Source organism: Dromaius novaehollandiae, chromosome 1, assembly GCF_036370855.1.
Source record: "Dromaius novaehollandiae isolate bDroNov1 chromosome 1, bDroNov1.hap1, whole genome shotgun sequence".
Classification (NCBI taxonomy): domain Eukaryota; kingdom Metazoa; phylum Chordata; class Aves; order Casuariiformes; family Dromaiidae; genus Dromaius; species Dromaius novaehollandiae.
The window spans coordinates 37,484,585-37,504,545 of NC_088098.1; the positions used below are offsets into that span (position 1 = coordinate 37,484,585).

At 36.8% G+C, this 19,961-nt stretch overlaps 1 protein-coding gene across 1 annotated transcript in view; it reads left to right on the plus strand.

Moving 5' to 3' along the window:
- TRHDE (thyrotropin releasing hormone degrading enzyme) overlaps positions 1 to 19,961 on the plus strand; it is a 226,147-nt gene that overhangs the window by 115,651 nt on the left and 90,535 nt on the right. The window contains exon 7 of the mRNA XM_026100355.2: positions 12,760 to 12,825. Within this exon, the coding sequence (XP_025956140.2) occupies positions 12,760 to 12,825 (66 nt within the window). The remainder of the gene's footprint in view (positions 1 to 12,759; positions 12,826 to 19,961) is intronic.

Genomic DNA, 19,961 nt, shown 5'->3' on the forward strand with positions numbered 1-19,961 from the left:
CTGTATTCTGGAAATGAGTCATGTCAGAAATGGGTTTAGAAGTCATGATGATAAGTGGGAAGCCCATGAATGCTCCATAAGATGCTATGCAACCAGCTCTCCAGTGTTATGCTGGCATAAGCAGGAGGAAGCAAGTAGTAGAAAAGGGCTTTCATACTGTATAGCACACTGGTTGGATTTAGAGCTACCACACGTCACTGCTTCTCTGGACATGTCCTCTTTTTACACTTAGACATTCTGTCAGAGGAAGAAGAAGTTGGTCATTTCTTTGCATCTTCCATCAGCCCAGCTGGAGCTCTTGCTCTGACAGCACAGATGTTGTGAAGCCAGGGACAACAGTAACTGAACACAAGCAGAAAAGCCTGTGCTGGGTGAATCCTTGGGTGGCTGTGTGTTTCGTCACCATCTGTGCAGTTTGAAGGTAGTAGGGCTGACACATGCTGGACACAGCAGAACTGATGCAAGTGTGTTGGACCATCAACATTCATGTACAGCCAGTGTAGCCCACACCAATTGTATCCGGCTTGCTGCATGTGTACTGCATGGCATATCACCCACATTTCAGCTCTGATGCTGTGTATGGTTTTGTTGTCTGCAGTTTAAAAGAGATGTTGGAAACCTTTGAAAGCATTTAGGTTATGCTGGAGGCAATGCCTTAAAATGGCAGGCTGAAAAAGCTCAGTTTGTTTGTTTATTTAAAAAGAAGAACAGCTATTAACTTGCCAAAGTATCTGGGTACCTATGTATGAAAACGACTCTTCAGTCTAGTGGGAAGGCTATTTTAAGAAATAAGGATAGAAGCTGTAATGAAGTATGTTCAATTTAGAGATAAGGCACTAGATCTAACAGTGAGGGTTTGATAATTCCTGGAAACAACTATTAGAGAGAAAAATAGTGTGTAGTCCCTCCCCTGCTGTAAACCAATAGAAGTTATTACAAGCTCTAGGAAACGTGTTTTAGCTAAAACCCACATCATACTTAGACATTTTTAAGCTATTGAGCTGAATAATCATGGGATTTAATAGCCTGTGGTACATGAGGTTCCAGCCTACCAGTCCCTTCCAGACTGAAGGTCTCTCAGCTGATGAAAGGACCTCTGCCTACTCTTCAAATGAAGCATATGTGTAAGCGTTTCTCTGAATCAGGGTTTTAATATCCTTCTTCTTGGAGAGTTATGTACTAGGATGTACACTATGTGTGCTTCATCATTCAGTATGTTACTGCTTGAATTAAAGAGAAGTACACGTTGTTGATTTGGACTAAGAGACAAAATAGACATAATTATTTTGATCATAACCACTACCTTGGGCAACTTTTAATATCATAAATGGACTTGCTTTTCGTGGACATGCCTTTTTAAGAAAAGTATATTTCATTTTCCTAAATTCTTTCCAGAGCTGAAATGCATTTGTACTTTGCTTTACTGTGATAAAATGAAATGCTAGGTCTAGTGGATGTCTGTTCCTGTGAACACAATGAGCATTTGAAAACATTTAATCTAATGGACCCACTCTGTGAGACTGGAGTATGCAAACTGATGGTGGGCTTATCTCTCCCAACTAGAGAAAGAGCCAACAGCTGTTGTTTCACAAATGTATTATTTTAAGAAAAGACTTGAGCAGAAAACAAGAATGTTGATTTTTTATTAATCACAGCAATAACTGAAAGGTAAGTGATGCACGCCTCTTTTGATGAGTTCTGCAAACTTAGTTCTTTCAACAGCCTCTGAACTTAGATTCATAGAAATTAAAAAAGGAAAAGGTCTAATGCTGTCATGTGTTCTGTTCCCTGTAACTGTAATATGAAAAGAAAGTCTTTGTCTGCAGCAATACCAAGTTTTATTTTATTTAGTTTGCTTTTGGATTCTCTGTACAGCTGGTGGGTATAATGATGCATTTCCCATTTAAACTGAAGTAACCGTGACTGTTAAACACTTCTATAACTGCTCTGTCATACAGGATATCTTCGTCCTTTATTTCTAACAGAAGATATGGAGTTGGGGAGCCAGTTATGTTATTAGAATAGATTCTTAATACAGTGGAGTTTAAGATGCAATGGTTTATATACTACTGATTTGAATTCTGGTGATGGCCCACCCATGTAAATAATGTTGTCAACCTCAGGTGTTTGTCCGTCCTTGAAGATTCCCTCATACAAGTGCTTAATGAAAAAGTAAAACATGCTTTTGTCCATGTCAGTGGTGTCAGAACAGATAGGAGAGATTTTGGTGGCAAAACTAAATGAAACTACTGTTGTAAATAAGTCCCAGTACTGAGTGCCAGCAGCATTTTATCTAGGTGACTGACTCATTTTATTATTCGAGAAAAATGATGCTGCAGTGACCACCCCTAGAACAGCTGTTTGTCAGAATAGAAAATGATTATGATTTCCCTGTGAGAAGTTCTACTTGCATGTAATATTACTTTTTCCAGTGATATTTTGGCATCAGATAAATGGCCTTACAATTTATAAAAACAACATAAGATGCGTTTATGCATCTTTGATTATTTAGCACAGTACATTACAGGTTACAGGGTTATTTGTTGATTTTTAACTAATGGCTTAACCAGAGTGTAAGTAAACTTTTAAAAATAATGTATTCGTAAGTTAAAATTAGTGTGTTAAGATATACCCTGGTTTTATTCCTGAATATCAGCAACACATTAACTTATGAGAGAGTACCAATTGATAAATATCTATTGGAAATTATGTATTATTGTAAAAAATGAAGAAGATAAGTTATGGAGCTTTTTTTTCTAAACTGTACTGTTAAACAGGGTTAGTTTTTTGTCTTTTTTTTAAAAGGTATGAATGTTGTCCCTTACTTTGGCAATAATTTATTTCTGAGGACAGGGAAATTTTCTCTATGTTACCTTAATTTAGCCAAATACTTAATTTCTTGCTGTGTGTAAGCAGTAGAATTTAATTTGAGGTGGTTACATGTTTAAGATATTTCAGTGTTTCACTAAATGACGGCTTGGACTGAGGACTTCAGGATTAGGCCTGTATTGCCACATTTTGTATTAGGATGTTGCATTCTCTGTGTGTGTATATATACATATATATATATACACACACCCCTATTTCCTTGCTTCCTTCTTCTCATGGCTTTTACATATGTTTTCCAAAGGGAAAGCCTCTAGGAATTTTTTTGAACATTTTACATTTCTGCCACAGGGAAAAAAATCATAGGCACATGTTTACTCATTTGAACAAACACATTCTGTGATCCTAATCAAATAAGGAAGCATTCACACTCACCAAATTCGCATTCATTAAGCTTCATTTTTTGGAGTGTTTTTAGCTACTCTTAGAGAATACAGAAAATAGCCAAACTGGTGTATTACGGTGCTCAGTTCCTGAAAATGGAGCAGGGATTTGGTGCTGGTAACTCATTATCTGTTCTAATTCCATGAAAAAAAATTCTCAGTGAGTACTTTTATAGTTTCCACAGATAAGGTATTTTGGCTAGATATATTTAAAGAATTGCAAAGAAGACTGCAATTATCTCTGTTTTCACAGTTCAGTAGAAGAACTTTCAGAGGTCTCTCAAGAGCCCTCTACAGTACTGTACTGTAACTGCTGGTATGAACAGGACATACTCATTTCATGGCTACCAGAGAAAGGCCCTGTACCATGAAATAGGGGTCAAATTGCAAAAGTAGGAAGGTAAAATATATTTCAATATAATGTTCTGAATTGGAGGTGAGGAGTGACTGGACTTCTTATCTTGGAGAAAAAGGAAAACCAGCAATGGTTTATGGTTTGCATAAGAAAGCGCAGTTTAAATGCAACATCAGGATTTGAAAGTGATTTAACTTTTTACCTAGCTGTCAGCTGTTCTTACAGGAGAACTGAAGGGATGTCAGTTGATTTATTTAAGGTCACACTAGTTGGTCCGCAAACATTACAGCTAGACTTCTCTTGTTGCTCAGTCCCATTCTTTAAGGTGACAATAAACAAGATTCAGTTCAGTGGACTACTTGTAGTATAACATAACAACTCAGTTAACCAACTTTTTAAATAGTCATTTACACACATATACACTATTCTTAGTATACATGCATTTGAACAAATTTTCCAGATTATTCTTGCAGCTGTGACTTAGTGAAAATATATTTTTTGTGTTAAATTTCTGTAAAATTGACAAAGATTTCATTTCGTCTTTTAATTTTATGTAAGAGTTCTTTTTTAAATGTCACATTTTTGTTACTTGTCTGATGTAAATCATTCTTTCACTTTAATTTGTACTGTGATTTTCCCAATAAGCTAAATTTCATAGGGCATCCAGCTGTGGTTGCTTAGTACCAACAAAGAATGATTGTTTTGAAAAACGTGACTTGGATGTTACTTGTTGGCTAGTGTTCAGATTAGAAAAATAATGTGCAAATTATGTTCTTTGTATGAGTGCTTTGTAATATGTTGTTCTGATATTTGAAGTGAACTTTGAGTCACATAATTATCTAAGATTTTGAAAAATAAATATAATGTATACATTTAGGAACTTTGAACAGAAATGAAATTATGCTAATTTACTCTAGCCATTTGAATGTGGATACCCCAAAGCTTCTTTTTGACAGAGCACCTTAAAAATGAGCTCAACATTTTTAAGGAAAAAAATGCATACGCTGCCTTTATTGTATTTGGAGTTCTAAAAATCTCTTCCTTCAGCACATTCGTGGAGGCATGAAACCTTTCAATCATTAATCAAAATGTATTAGCCAGAATTTGAAAATGTCTTCTTTACTTTTTATGTCATCTCAGGTGAATCTCCTAAAGGTGCCTGGCTTAAGTGTACAGCAAGCATGGCTCTGTGTTACTGAGTGATGGCCAAAGTGTAGGGGAGGACTCAGGTTTCTAAGGGCATAGCAGAGAGGCTTAGTCAGTTATTTGCATTGGACTTTCCTGCTTAAGAATGGATTGATTCCCACGTCCAGTTTATTCTTGGTAACATATAGGTTGCAGGAGCTATCAATTTGACATAGGTATGTAGGCAATATTAACTAAAATAGGTTGGAAATGTTAACTAAAATAGGTTAAGATAGTTGTTAGGAAGTCGCCAGAGTTGAGTGGCATCCACCTGCATTGTTCTGAAGGTACTCGGGTGTGAAGCAGCAGAACTTTCAGCAAAGGTGCGTAGACCACCATGACAAACAGCCAGTGTGCCGGAGAATAGCTTATGTGCTAATGCTAATGTCTACATGAAGGGCTTTCGAGGAACCTGTAGGGGTCCTGGGAACTACAAAGTGCTGAGTCCAACGTCCTTCTCCAGCAAGCTGGGGTCTCTGTAATAAAGGGTAGGATAACTGAGCACATGGATAAATAGAGTGTGTTGGTCATGACTTGACTTTTGCAAAAGGAAATTCTGTTCCATGAACCAGCTGGAGTTTGGGGAAGGTGCCAGCAGACACTGAATTTTCAAAAAGTCTTTGACAAGGCATCTCACCAAAGACTTTTAACTGTCCTACTAGGAGTTTCAGAGCAACTAATGTTGCCACAGGACTGGGGGCAAGGTCCTCTTACAGGCTGGAGATCCACTGAGTAAATGGTACCAAACCAGCATGGCTTATGGCCTACTTGTCTCCCCATCTGCTTGCCTACAGGACACTTTCTTCAAAATGTAGCGGGCCTTTACACACTCTTCCTTCAAATCCCTGTTCTCAAAACTTTTTCATAGCACAGAACAAATAGTATAAGGAGGGACTATTTATGTGTATTTAACATCACTGATTCATTCAAAAAGAGCAGGCTAGTATACATTAATTAATAGCCTTCCAACCTCATATGTTGATTCTCATCCTAAATCTTAGGAAAGAATGGTAGCTTTGTGAGTGCCCGTATGTGGTCTAAACCTTGTTATAAGCAATGAAGATGGAGGTGATTGTAATAAATTATTATTGATAATAATAACTCTAATAATATGAATAAAATCAAGGGTAATTGAGATGGAGGATAAAGTAACTCACATTTTCCTTAGCTAGAGAGAAACTGACCCTAATTTTGAATTGCAGAGATACCAACATAAGAAAAAAAATATCTAAAACTTCAGGCCTCCTATTGGTTTCCCATTGTATTGGAAAGAGAACTTGTGCTATTACATATTAATCAAGACTGATTTTGAACTGACTGCTGTGCAACAGGAGAATGTTAATAAATCTCCTGCATTTCAATGGTTTTTTTTTAAAGATGAGGGAGAATAACAAGCAAAATGGGAGGGGTGGTCAGACATTTTAAAGAACAGAAAAAGGAGCTATTGTTGCTTTTGCAGCTTTTCTTGGTTCTTTCTTTTCACTGATGTTCAGAGCGCACTGCTCATCACTGAACTATGCATATAAAGTAACTGATATGAACAAACAGAGACACTGTTGCACAATGTAAAATACCCTTGTTAATGTTTGTTCTTACTACATGTGGAGGTTTTGTGGAAAACTGACATATTCTATTTGTTTAGAAATTCAGTTATGAAATGCCTGTTGGTAGTCTAATACTCCTGTCCTCACTATCTCATTCCTCATTTACACCCTGTGGTATTGTGGTGGTGTTTTCTGTAACAGTGTGCTTCCTGGTTTTAGTTTTGATGTGACTAAAGGAATTTTTTTGAGCTAAAGCAAAATAAACAGCTTTTATTCCTGAACCAGGATAACTAGGTGGACGTTTATTGAAGAAAGGATATATTGACATCTGTGTAATTATTATTAGTGATAAGTGGATTTACTTGAATGTGTAGGTCAGCCTACAAGATGCTCTCAGAGTGCAAACCCAGGCAGGTGTTTCTGCACTGTTTGTACATTTACATTTTCCAAGGTTTCTCCATAAGTCATAGAATAAAATATCTTCAGAGGAATTCATGTCACCTAACAAGGGATGTTCACTGTGTAGACTTCTGTAATTAACTGGTCCTCTAAGCTCCCTGTATAATCAGTGGAGATAAACAAGAACTTTTAGGGTGAAATTCATCTGGCCTATTTTAGATGCATGTTTTTGGATGAGATGAGTCAGGATGATCTGAAGTGCTTGTTTCTCTCTCCATTGCCTTTAAAGGGAGTCTAGGCAGATGGCTCAGCTGTACACAACTGAGTTAGGTTCAGATACATACAATGCAGGCATCTGCATTTAGTCAGATGAATTTCAACCTTATGGTTAAGACACAAACAATAAAACACACACAAAAGGCAGAAGCAGAAGCAAAAAGAGGAAAAAAGTTGGTGCTTTAGGAAAAAAATGACAGGTTTTGGTGGGAAGGAAGATGGAAAAGCTATGTTTTTTTTTATCCTTTTTATGTCAGCCTTTTATGGTCTCTTCGCCTCCCCCCACTCCAGCTCATTTACAGAATGGTGGAGTAGTTCACCCTTGCAGGAGTCAAGCTCATGGTCTCTGTTCTGTGCTGGTGACATTTTTCTCTCATGGCCACTTTTTGGAATACTGACATAATTTTTGGTCCTTTAAAGAATAATGCTGAATGAGCTTACAGCTCATCAGTGTCCCTTCACACATGGCCTCTTGCCCTTGCCTTGTAACTCCTGCATAATTCTGTATCCTGGTTTGCTGATCCTCATCACTTTACACATTGTCCTATTCACTGCAACTGCTTCACCAGTTAATCATTTTAAGTGCTTTTCTTTCCTGTCTGCTCTGTACAGAATGTCCTTCTTCAGCTAACAAGCCTACTGCCCTCTCTTTGGGGTGGCTCTTGAAAACCTACCTTCGCTTTTTTTTCTTATATGAAATTATGACAGTAAACTTATAGGTTAAACTGAGATAGGATTTATGTTATATGTCTGTATGTATATAAAAGGATGGTGTCATATCAGTTTTATATTGTAACACTACAGAAGTCCTTGGGAGCTGCCTAGTAGACCAGAACCCTTGTAACATGGTGGAGAATCAATGTCTGTAGGGCCTTTTTGGGTGATGCAGTTGAATAAATGTCACCTAACTTCAGAAGTCTGCAGGGCAGATACTTACATATGAGTTAGTCTTTCTAGGCTCCCTTTCTAGTGAATTAAAAGAAATAGGTGCTTTTAGGGTGCAATTTATCTGATCTGTTTTGATGTCTACTTTAAGATGAAACAGTGCACCCAGAAGTGACTGCTTCTGTCCATCGACTGTAAAGGGAGTCTAGACAACTAAATAAATTGTAGACACGGAGACTGTAGGTATCTACATTTAGTCAGATGCATCCCATCCTGTGTGTGACTGTCTGACAGTTCTGTGTAGTGTGCAATAGTCATATTTTTGTAGTTTCACGCGTAAGATCAACTTTTTTCCTATTAAATACAATTCCATTTGTTACTTTCCTTTGTATCAGAAATAGTTACAGAAGGCATTTTCAAGAAGTTGCAAGTGAAACAATTCATCAGTTTAAGAATTCAAATGTAGTAAAATTGGGTCATTTAATAAGTGAGAGAATTAAATTACCTTAGTTTAATTGTGGCCTGTAGTGATGGCACATGATCACAAAACATAGGAGTGAACCTTTAAAAATCAGTTTCATTTAATCTGGGATCAAGGTTGCAGTCATGTTATTTTATGTTGCCAGAGACAAAATTAGATTGAATGTGTTAACTGTGACTCTGCATTTTCTAGTTTTTCAAAGATAAGTTCAGCACACACATAAAGGAATTTTGCTCAAAATTTTAATTATGGATGCTCTTTACCATGTTATGGACGTGCAGGCAAGTTTCTTCAGGGCAAAAAACCCAGTAAATTTGCAACACATCAGCCACTGTTGGCTAATTGCCTCATGAATGCTTTTTTCTGAGATGACTTTCCAGGAAAGGAATGTGTATGTAGTTAATTTCCATGGAGTTGATAACAGGCTCTCGGTTCATGTTCTAGCTTCCTTTCCTATAGCAGTGGAGTCACAATGCTGAGGCTGAGGAAGTTTGGAATGTCACAAGCTATTTGATGCACATGCTTGGTGATCTTCTGCAAATCATTTCACTATGATGTGCCTTGGTTTCCCTTTAGGTAATATGCAGGATATTGATATCAACACTTTGTTGGTATCAACCCACTTGGAAACTTGCTAATGAAAAGTGCTTCACTATAGCCAGATAGTGCTATTCATTATTGAATGAATATCAAGTATATTTTTCTGAATAGACTTTTATTAAAATGGGATAGGTACCTTTCCTCTGACTTAACGCGAGTCAGATTTTATACTGTCAAGAACGTAGATATATTTTGTGAATAGGAAAGGATTACTTTCCACTAGACCTGTTAAACCAATGTTTACATCTTGACAGGGTACTGAGTCATCCACTGCCTGGAGGAAAGCATTTAAATCATCAGTAAATGACTGTTTTGCCCTCGGAGAGGGCTAGGTTCACTTCTGAAGACTCGGTATGTCATTCCTCAGTTGGACAAATGTTGGCAGAGCAGAAGTGGCCCTGAGAGTGAAAGGGGGGGGGGGGGGGCGGAGCAGTTGTGTGTCAGAGCATTCAGGGAATGATGATGACAGTTTCCAAAGGTCGTCCTCTGCAGTAGGACAAATTTGTGATTTTTGTTATGATTTACAATTTATTGTGTAGGTTTAGGTCTAGGTCAGAGAAGTTTTCAGAGGATATGGAAGTGTAGGTCATCTGGACTCCATCTAGTTCACTGCTTTCTAGATGCAATGAAAATGTTAGCATATTGGGCCATTCATATAACCCCAAAGCTATGTATTCCATTGCTCCTGTAATTGAACTTATACCTTCCTTTCCTCCCAGGCTCTTCTAGTTAGGGTCATCCTCCAGGATGCTCTATTTAGCAAGTCCCTCTTCCTTGTGACAGTTGCTTTCTACTACCTTTGCTTTCTAATCCCTGCAAACCTATTCCTCTTCATCTCTAATCAGAGTTCCACTGTTTCCTGTCTTTGCCTTTCCTCCTGAAATGTGGGAATGTATTGATTGCCCCTGCTCTTTTTAACAGAGTCACTGTTCTCTGTTCTGTCTGCTATCAAAGTACAAGAAAGGTGAAATAAGTGGTCTTCTCTCATTTCTTCCCCTCTTATTATGTATCCTTTTTTTCCCTTCACACCAAGGGCTGCATTTGCTCTCCAGTTTCTCCTCTCTTCTCCCCAAGACATTCCCCCTCAGGGTTCTCTGGTTTTCTGTTTTTCCCCGTTCCCTTCCCTCTCTTTTTCTCATTTCTCATATTGCTTCTCAGCAGGTGACTCATCCAGGTAGGTAGACTGTGTGGGGAAGACAGCAGAGGTGCGACAAGCATACTGTTGTTCTGGAAACTGTTAATAGGACTTATGGATTTCCTGTAAGTAATTAGTTGGTAGAAAGTATTTCAAAAGTAGCTGTGAAAAGGGATAGATCCTGAGAGGGTAGTCCTTTCTTTGTGCATTAGATTCCTTATTCAGTCTTTATTTGCTTTTTAATTTTCTTTGCTGAATAAAGGCCAGCTGTAGTTCCATTCAAGATGTGGCTAAATGTTAACTTTGAGAGCAATTTTATAATTATTTTATGTCTGTCTAACTGTTTCTGGTCTCTGGATAGAAGATTTTATAGGCAAGATCTTATGAAGGTATCTGCTTGCTTACTTCTCCCAGGAATCAGTAGAGTAAGGTACATGTATAAATATGTGTTAGTTGTTACTATGTGAAATTTAGATTCTGTGAAAACAAGGAGACCCTGAAATACTAACAAATGAGTAGGAAAAAGAATGTGCAAGGACTGGAAACATGGCTTTGTTGGTAGGGGTTTGGACTGATACCTTTTATATGTAGGTCCCATTTTGGCTGTGCTTTGGTTTGGTTTTGGGTTGGCCTAGTTACTTACTAGATCCTGAAATATTTTCAGCTATGTATATCCTATTTATATACTTAAACATCCCTAAGGACTTTAGTCATTCTGTTCCTCTGGTAAAATGAAGGTAATAATGCTTCCTGACCTATGGTCTTGTCTGTTCAGATAATAAGCTGTTTGGGGTAGGGATTATTTTCTATGCTTCTCTGTGTATTCCAGACATGACTGGTCTCCCAGTAAGATTAGGTACCACCATAAAAACATAGCATAGCATTAATAATGCAAACACCATCTTTTGGTTTATCCACTGCTCAATTCTTACAAGCAATTATAAACATCTCCTGAATTCATTCCATTTTTCAACCCATTCCATAGGTTGTTGCCACCTATGTGAAGAACTTGTCATGTTTTATTATGATTTACCAATATTTTACTAATCAATCTTTTTGATTATTTCATTATTCAAATATTTGAAAACAGGCAATATACAAAAATCAGTAGAGCATGTGCTAAACAGACTAAAAATTGGAGAACTGATGAATCTCAAAACTAATTTGAACTTTAATCTAGCAGGAAAAAAACATAATAAAGTCTTGTTTTGAAAGCTGAAGCTAGAGAAATACAAATTAGTAAAAAGATGTACATTTTAACTGTGAAGGTAAATATTAGTTGTGACAAATTATGTAAGATTGTGGAACATTTTTCTTTTCTTGAATCTTTCTAAAATAGATGCTCTTGTATAAAGACAAACAAAAGGGTTTTTGCCTAAATTACTGTTTGACCTCTATTAATGCAGGAAGTCATATTACATTATTATAATAGTCCTTTTGGCTTTAGAACCCATGAATTTTTGAATCTGTAAAATGTTTTCTTTTTTTTTCCCCCTAATTGAGCATTAGCCTAATTCCTGAACCTACCTCTATACTGCTGTTGAAATCTAATATCCTGGTTTCTTGTGTCCTTTGATTAACTGTCTTTAAATCAAAAGTGTCCTGCTTCTAGTACAATGATCAGTAGTACTAAGCGTAATATTTGAGTAATGGGATTGGAAGGCTGGTTTTCCTGAAATTTAACTGCAAAGTGGGATATTATAGCCAAATGATCAAATCAGATCTGTAAAGATATGTCTGCTTGAAATAAAGCATCTGTGCAAGGGGGAAATATGCAGCAACTGTAGTCCTACTGAGCGGGAGTGAGAAAACACACAAGAAGTGCCTTAAAGAAAGCTAGTATATATCTGTTTCTTGGTGTAAGAACTGCAAATTAGGATCACCTGTGAAACAAAAGAAATTTTAAAATCTCTCTGTTTTGCCTGAAGGGATAAGAGATAAGACCCAATGTAAGTAGAGAAAGTATATTATACAAGTATTTTCTTCTTTGCATGACAGTGTGAAAGATAAGCTGACTGTTAATAAATTGAATATTGATATTCACAACTTATAAAATTCTTATGAAAACGAGCCACTTCAAGTTCATCAGATCTTGAGGGCTTTTGCAAAGGAATGTAGTATCACTAAATCCTATTTTACAACAGTATAATTAAAATGAAAATATTATGAATAATCCCCATGGTAGAATTTATAGCCCTGCTTAGCATGGACATTATTTTTTGCCCTTATTGAAAACAGTACAGTACTGCTGAGTGCATAGAATGGCCGGGGGGCAACCCACTGTGGAGCTGACACATCTGTGCTTCAACAGTGGAGAGTATGTTTTATGGCTTGCACCTTATTCAGTATATGGTGCAGGATTCAGTATAAGGATCAGTGATACTTATCACTTTTTCCTATAAGCATTTGCATTATCTTCTCTCTCTTTTTTTATTCCAACATAACTAAAGATTGTATTAATCACTCATGTATTGTTAACTTTTTTGCTTATCTAAAATTCATTTTTAAAGAAAATGTAAGTTTCTAAGATGAAAATGTTGGATGGAATTGCATACTGCAGATATTGTTATTACTGTATAATATTGATGTGCAAAACAAGTAACTTCTTTTTTCTGTATTTTTTCCCATAGGGTGCAGCTTTAATTAGAATGTTGGCTAATTTTATGGGTCATTCTGTTTTTCAAATGGGCTTACAAGTAAGTAAGGACATTTCTGTCTTTGCGTGAGCGTGTATTTCTAGTAAGCTCTCTCTTTTGTTCTCTCTTAAAAAAAAATGTTTACATGTATTTGTGGGAATGTTTCTTGACTTTAGGACCATCTGAGACACTGACATGTCCCTGAAGCCGAGTTTGATAGAAATTGCTGAGTAGTGTGAAACACAAAACGTTGTCTCCATAAATGAAAGTTCCGTCTACACTTCTCAGTGTATCAAATGATTGCACTTTAAGTGCCACACAGTTTTATTTCCATTTTGTGCACCTTGCAATGTAGAAGCCGTTTTTAACCATGTGCAACCTGTGTGAAAGGTCTAGCTGAGGAAAGAGATACTTCTTTTCAATTAGGTTTACATGCAGATATGAAAATAATAATAAATGTCAAACAAGCTAGAAAATACACAACTCTAAAACTAATAAGGTGTCTCAGATACATATTTTTGCATTCCCTTCACTCCTATTAAAATCTTTGAGCTTTATCTTTACCTTTCATGAGCGTGGAGTGCTCTCTGCTTTAATGATGTTTTGAAAACTCATTTTGCCTTTTAAAAGAAATTTAAAGGGGTAACATTTCTGTACGAAGAGAAAGAAATTCAAGATGCTGACTGCCAAGGCTGAACTCTTTTCAGCAATAATTCAGGGCAAATGAATGTTTTGTAAACTATTTAAAAACAAAGTATAAAAAACAATGTGACTCTCGATTCCATTGAAATCTGCTTGAGTAAATCATGTTACAGGCAGCTGTGATTGATGAATTATGTATGATGCAGCCTGCTACTTAGAAGTGTCCTTTAAAGTAAATTGATGTTCACCTGAAATACAATTATGCTAAGATGGAAAGAGCTATCAATCTTATCTGTTCTTGGTAAGCTTTTCATTTTGAAATTTAAATAAACTACATCTGGGATCAGGTCATATTTTAACACAATAATTCTACATCTAACCAAAATGAATTGGAAGATAAAATATAAAACAAAAGTTAAAGAAATACACTAGCTATGTCCTAGAAAGGTGTGTTCAATGCCACAGGCAATGAAAGGAATCTTGATGGGGAAATATGGCTTTTTTGGAGAGCTAATGGGATGTTCAGGTTTTGAAAGATAATATTTATTCATGGGACACCATTGGCTCTTTTCCTTAGGCGTAACATCAGGTCAGATCAGTGAGTTACTCTTCTTACCCAGATAAGAGATCTTAAACTTAAGTTTTCCTTTGTGCAATCTTCTGTAAATCAAGGATGAAATCCTCCTCTCATGTAAGTCAGTGGACTTCAGTCACTAGTCCAGCAAGCTCCATATTCCAACCAGAAATTTTTGCTTCACAGATCCATTTATATAGAAATTCATAGCACTTCTTCCCCAAAAGACATTTCACTCAAGATTTCTGAAGGAGAAGGCTTTAATACATGCATCTCAAAACTCCTTTTGCTATTTCCTTTTACAGATGCCTGAGAAATACAGTGCGAAAGTTATCCTGAAATAAATTTAGAACAAAGTTTAGATCAAAGAATGGGGTTATGCAGGGATTAAATACTCAGAATTGCCATAAAGTTATAATGGAGCTTTATTTTTTACTTTGAGTGGTTTCCTATTATTTCTGCTTTTCAAACAAATGAAGATAGCTTGGGGGTGAAAAAACCCACTTACATGTCAAAGAAAACAATCAATTGTGTTAAAACGGAGAAGAAAAAAGTTGATAAAGAAAGGAGGGTAGGGCTCTTTGTTGGATATTCTTTAACAACGAATGTGAGCTGAAGCAAATGTACAAAGGTGCCCATGATCCCAACTATTCAGCAAACTGTTTTACTGAGGAGTCTGTGAGCAAATAAAATTATAGCAGTGACAGTTTTACAGCATACGTGGGTGTGGAGAGATGCATATTTATTGAGAATAACTGGTGTGTTCCTGTTACTGCAAACATACTTGTTAGAGACCACTGGATTATGGTCTAGAACTGCCATGACAAAGCTACAGCCAGAAGATTACCTAGTGAAAGTATGTTTTTCTGGAAGCTCTGCAAAGACATACGGTATCTCGAATCATGCAATATTTTCAAACACAAGGTTTAGTAATAGAAACGTAACTTTCTTAGTGTTTTCATATAGCACTTTATGGACAAAACAAAAAGAAAACCTATTTATACTGACTGTGATGAATAATTGAATAATGATTGTAATAGCTACAGCTGGTAACAGTTGGACACAAGAAAGTCACAACAATTATTTTTGTAGAAAACATTTAATAAACAATTCTTTCTCATACCGGGAGATTTCTCGCTTTTTTAAAGTCTTGACATCTTTCAGGATGGTCAAATTTTTTGTGTTCCTGGAGAAATACAAGAGGTACACATCACTGAATACTGTACTCTTCTTACAAAGTGTTGTTGCTTTACTGTCAAAAAGCCATTAATCAGCTAGGGTAGCTGTTAGATTACGGAGAGGCTTGGTCAACACTGCTTGCTCTGATTATGTTTCTGAATTACATAGGCTAGTGGAGGAAAAAGCCGTAAGTAGGTATTACCATTCAGTCATCACTTAAGGGAGTAATAAGCAATATAATTTTAGTTTTGGGTGAGCTTTTCGTCTGTAGCCTGTTGTCCCTAATCTGTGTGCTTGAAATGGATTGTGACTGGTGTCACTGTATCACATTTCTTGGAAAGCTTTACTGCTTTATGGCAAGACACTTCTTTGAATTATCAGTGTTGGTTTTTTTTTCATATTAAACAGGGAGAGAAAGCCCAGTGATTTGAAGGTCCAGCATTTAGATGTTTTTAAAGAAGCATCTCCAACTCTGTTATGAGATTCTTCTGTTCTAGTTACATTACATTTTTCTTATATTTGGTCTGATTATTTTGGAGCCCCATCTATATTACTGTACATTTGTCAACATTGCATTTCATTTGCCATGTGGCAGCTCGTTGATCACCTAGATCTGTATCCTTTTGAACTTCACTTACTGCTGTGTTTGTGTTCATCACTCACTCTGATTTAGTGCATCAGCAGCAGTTTGAATTAGTTACTGTAGGAATCTCTGCTGCTTTGATAAATTAATGGCTTTTGTTCTTTAGGCTGCACATTGTACATTTGGAAGAAGAATTTTCATACAGTTCCTTGGATATACATTGTCTTTTTTGGTGTTGCTGAGTGGCCACTGTATTGAAACAAATTGGTCAACCTTTGAGAAGAGCTGTCTGGGGAAATGTGACATGCAGGCTGTTAAATATAGCAAAGTTCAGATTTCAATCATTTTTTACTATCATAAAGACAGCTAGTTAGACAGAATTTCTTTCATACTATACTGTGTATTATTTCCTGCTTTTTAGACACACCTATGCATGCCTGTGCTCCACATTGAATTGTTTTGGCAGTCTGGAATGTGAAACTCTTATCAAAAACTTTCTAGATGTAAAATAAAGCTCTTGTGCTATTTTCCATATTGTTTGCCACCTCTGTGTGCAGAAATCTAGTAGCAGAAGAAATGTATTCATCTATTTCCACAGTCTGTTTTAGAATTATTTTTACACAGTATGTTAAATAGTTTTCAGTGTACCCATTTTATCTATTTTTTATGTCTTTATTCCTATTTTATGACAGTCAGCTATTTAATATTAGACATCATTAGGAACTTCTTAATAGTTTTCTGTAAAAACAAAAAGATCAGGCACCTTAGGATTAGATTTCATCTTAGCTCAGCATTTACAGTGAGACAATGAGCTACGATGCTGTCCCCAGAAGAGCAGTGCCTGTGGAACTGCCTGTAAGTCCTCTTCTGCTCGATGGGAGGATGCAACTTGTGCCACCAAGCAGGATCATCTTTAGAGATGTAACACCTCTGGTGCTGCAGCTCTGCTTGCTAGTGTATTTAGTAGATGTTGAGTAATATCCTTTACAGCCGATTCTGCGCCCATTTGCTGTGGTTTAGAAGAGTGCTAATTATATGACTTTGTCTCTTAGGTGTCTAATATCTCATGTCACTGTATCACCATGGACATAATAGCCATGACCTGCCCTTAAGCTGATTGCTATTGATCCCTTTATTTTCCAAACTGCCTCACTTCTACTGACAGTTGTCATCAGGACAGCCTGAGGATGTTAAAAAAGTAGAACATAGGAAGTCTTTTAGAGCTGACATCACTGTTTTGTGCATTACTTGTCATAAGAGATTGATAGCATCTTCTGCCTTCTTCAGCCCGTCAATGTTTCTCATGCTTCTACTTGACATTATTCTGGATTTTGGGTTTACATTTGTTAAATGAATTCAGTGCTATGTTTGTTTGTTTGTTTGTTTGTTTGTTTGTTTTTTTACCTTTTTCCACCCAGATATAAGTAGTTAATGGAAGTTTCTGTAAGAAACATCTGTAAGATGCAGTGTCACTTTCTTTTTTTCCTTTGAAAGGGCTAAAATGTGCAACATAGTAAGGGCCAAACCTGGAGCTCACTGAAGGAAATGGGAGTCCTTCCTCTGGCTCCAAGAGTATTTTGAGTACACTATTTATATAACAAAATGCTTCCTTAAAGAAAAAAGTACGATTTAAGAGGCATAATTAAATGTGCAGTTGTTGAAAAATGCCAGAGTTAATTTTGTGTGTGCAACTTTCATTCTTCTCCTTTTTATTTACACCTTGACCAGGGTGTTTAATTATGCCATTGCCCAGTATTTTCTATGCAGGGCAATTTCTCCTTCCCTTCACAAAGTAGACCACACTAACTGAATGGTTCCTGTATTCAATATTTTTCTATCGTTTTCATTCATTTTGTAGCCCCAGGCCTTAAGTGCTACATATGATCCGATCCGGAAGGCAGACTTTTTTCATGACGTTTTCTTAAATGCCAAACAGTATGGTATCAGATATCAGAGTGCATCACCAACTGTAAGTTAACAGAGAACATAAACCTCATGGGAAGGCAAAGTGTGGTGCTAAACTCATTTTATAAATGGAGCCCTAGGGCCACAGAGATTTAAAATTCCAGTAGTTCAGAGTATTCAATATGAGATGTCTAGTACTCAATTTTTCCCTCCCATGTTTCTTAGTTCTGATGGCTCAGAACACCTTGTGTATTCAAAGCACAGCTTCCACTGGCTTCATCTTCAACTTTGAGCTCTCAGCATTGGTGCAGTTCAGCTGCTAGGGACATCGAGTTGGACCTCTGGAAAATGTAGATGATACAATTAATGTTGCTGTAACTAAATTAGTGAGAGTTGAATGCTTGCACTGAATGCATACCAATATGATTAAAATCAAAAGTATCCATGAACTTTGGATGTCTTTTTGGAAACCTGGGAGGATGTTGTTTTGAAGTACTTTGCATCATAAACTATTTCTGATATTCAGAACACACTTCACATTGGTTTTGGTCACAGTGTCCAGCACTTCTACAAATAAGGACTTTAAGTAATGCACCTAGAATTAAAACAGCCACTGTTCGTGATTGCTATTGTTTTCATCCAGTATAATATAGGTCCTAGTGCTGTGCAGAGAGATTTTTTCCCACAATGTTGCATAACTAGAATATTCCAATTTGACTATATTGACTCCTCTCCCTCCTTTCAGTTCTACTTTTTGTCTCCTGGCATTTGGATCAGACAGCTTTGTTCTCAGGCTGTCGGGGTGCCTTCCCTCAGTAGGATTGCTCAGAGAAGGAAAAGATAGGCTCTGCGCTTTCTGTTTTAGGCCCTAATCTCACCCTAAGCTTAAACAGCTGTGAGTCACCATTACACAGAGGGAGAGACTGTCTAGCTGCTACATCATCTAAAGTTGGCCAGTTCTAGGATAAAGCATGTTGCTAAAACAAGATCACTTTTCTTCTAACCTTCAAATCTCTGCTCCAATGCTTGGAGACAGTAGAGCTTTTCAAAGAAGAGTGCCAAGAATAGGTAAAAGGTATTTTTCTGTACTTTCATTTTTGTGTTGACTGCAATTTTAGAGAAGCAGTCAGTCTGAGACGGACATTTGGAATAAAAGATTTCAGCCCAAACAATTACATTTTGGCCAAATGGGAAGTAACAACAGGGAGAGTTATAGTGGGAAGGCACTGCTAAACCTCAATAGCAGGTGATATTCCAAGTGCTGACTTTGAGAGCAAGGTTACAGTCAGTGTCATACTCATTAAGAGGAAGTGATGCTCTCTTTCAATCAGCATAAAAAGTTGTTTTATTTCTTCAGTGCTAAAGCTTCTTTCAAAAAGAAAAGGAATTAATAAACACACAACTTTACTTTTTAAGGTTGTTTCCTCAGAGCATTATCACCCTTTATGACAATGTTACAATCAACCCTATTACATATAATGCATACATACTCACTTGATGTGCTTTCAGTGAGCTCTATCTTCTTATTCTGTTGTATGTTAAATTCAGTTATGACTATTTTCTTCTTCCTTTTTATTATGGGAATTATTAAGAGGAAGAATTATAGGTATGCATTCTCAGATAACGTCAGTGGGCTGAGCAGCTATTTAAGAAAATGTTTTCTTTCTGAATAAAATTATACTGTTACCCTGATATGAGCTTAGTAGCAACCTTGTCTCTGTTGCTATGAAGCAGCACAATGGCATTTACACAGCACAGGAAAGTACATATTTTATGTGTGATTCTGCCATCTTTGTGCAATCACAGTTTCCATTAGCTCTTTAGAAGTCAGTGGATATTTTCAGCACAAAGATTGCAAGATTGAACTCCTAGTTAATGCTTACTACGTATAAGAAATTAAATAAATAAATCTACTTTTGTTCAGCCCAGTGGAGGACCTTCAGAAAAAAACTGAATCCCTACTGGATAAAACAGGCTGTCATCTGAACTCCCTGTCTTTCTCTCTCTCTACATATATTCAACATTCAGTTACAGCAATTAGGCAATCATACTTCCTATGCTACATACAGAAGGCTCTGGAGAAGACTGTCAGGTGGAATTTCTACACTCAGGCCAATGAAAGCAGTCCATGAAGGACATACCTCCAAGTCATGTCGGAAGCTCGCTCCCTCAGTGCCTTCACTTCATTTCCTGTGATTACGTACAGCCTCCTGCGAAAGCTCATTGTTGTCTGTTGCGTTTTGCATTGATCAGTCTGTAGATAAAAAGCTGAGATAGTCTGAATAGCAGAGGCTGGAACCTTGCCGTCTTCAT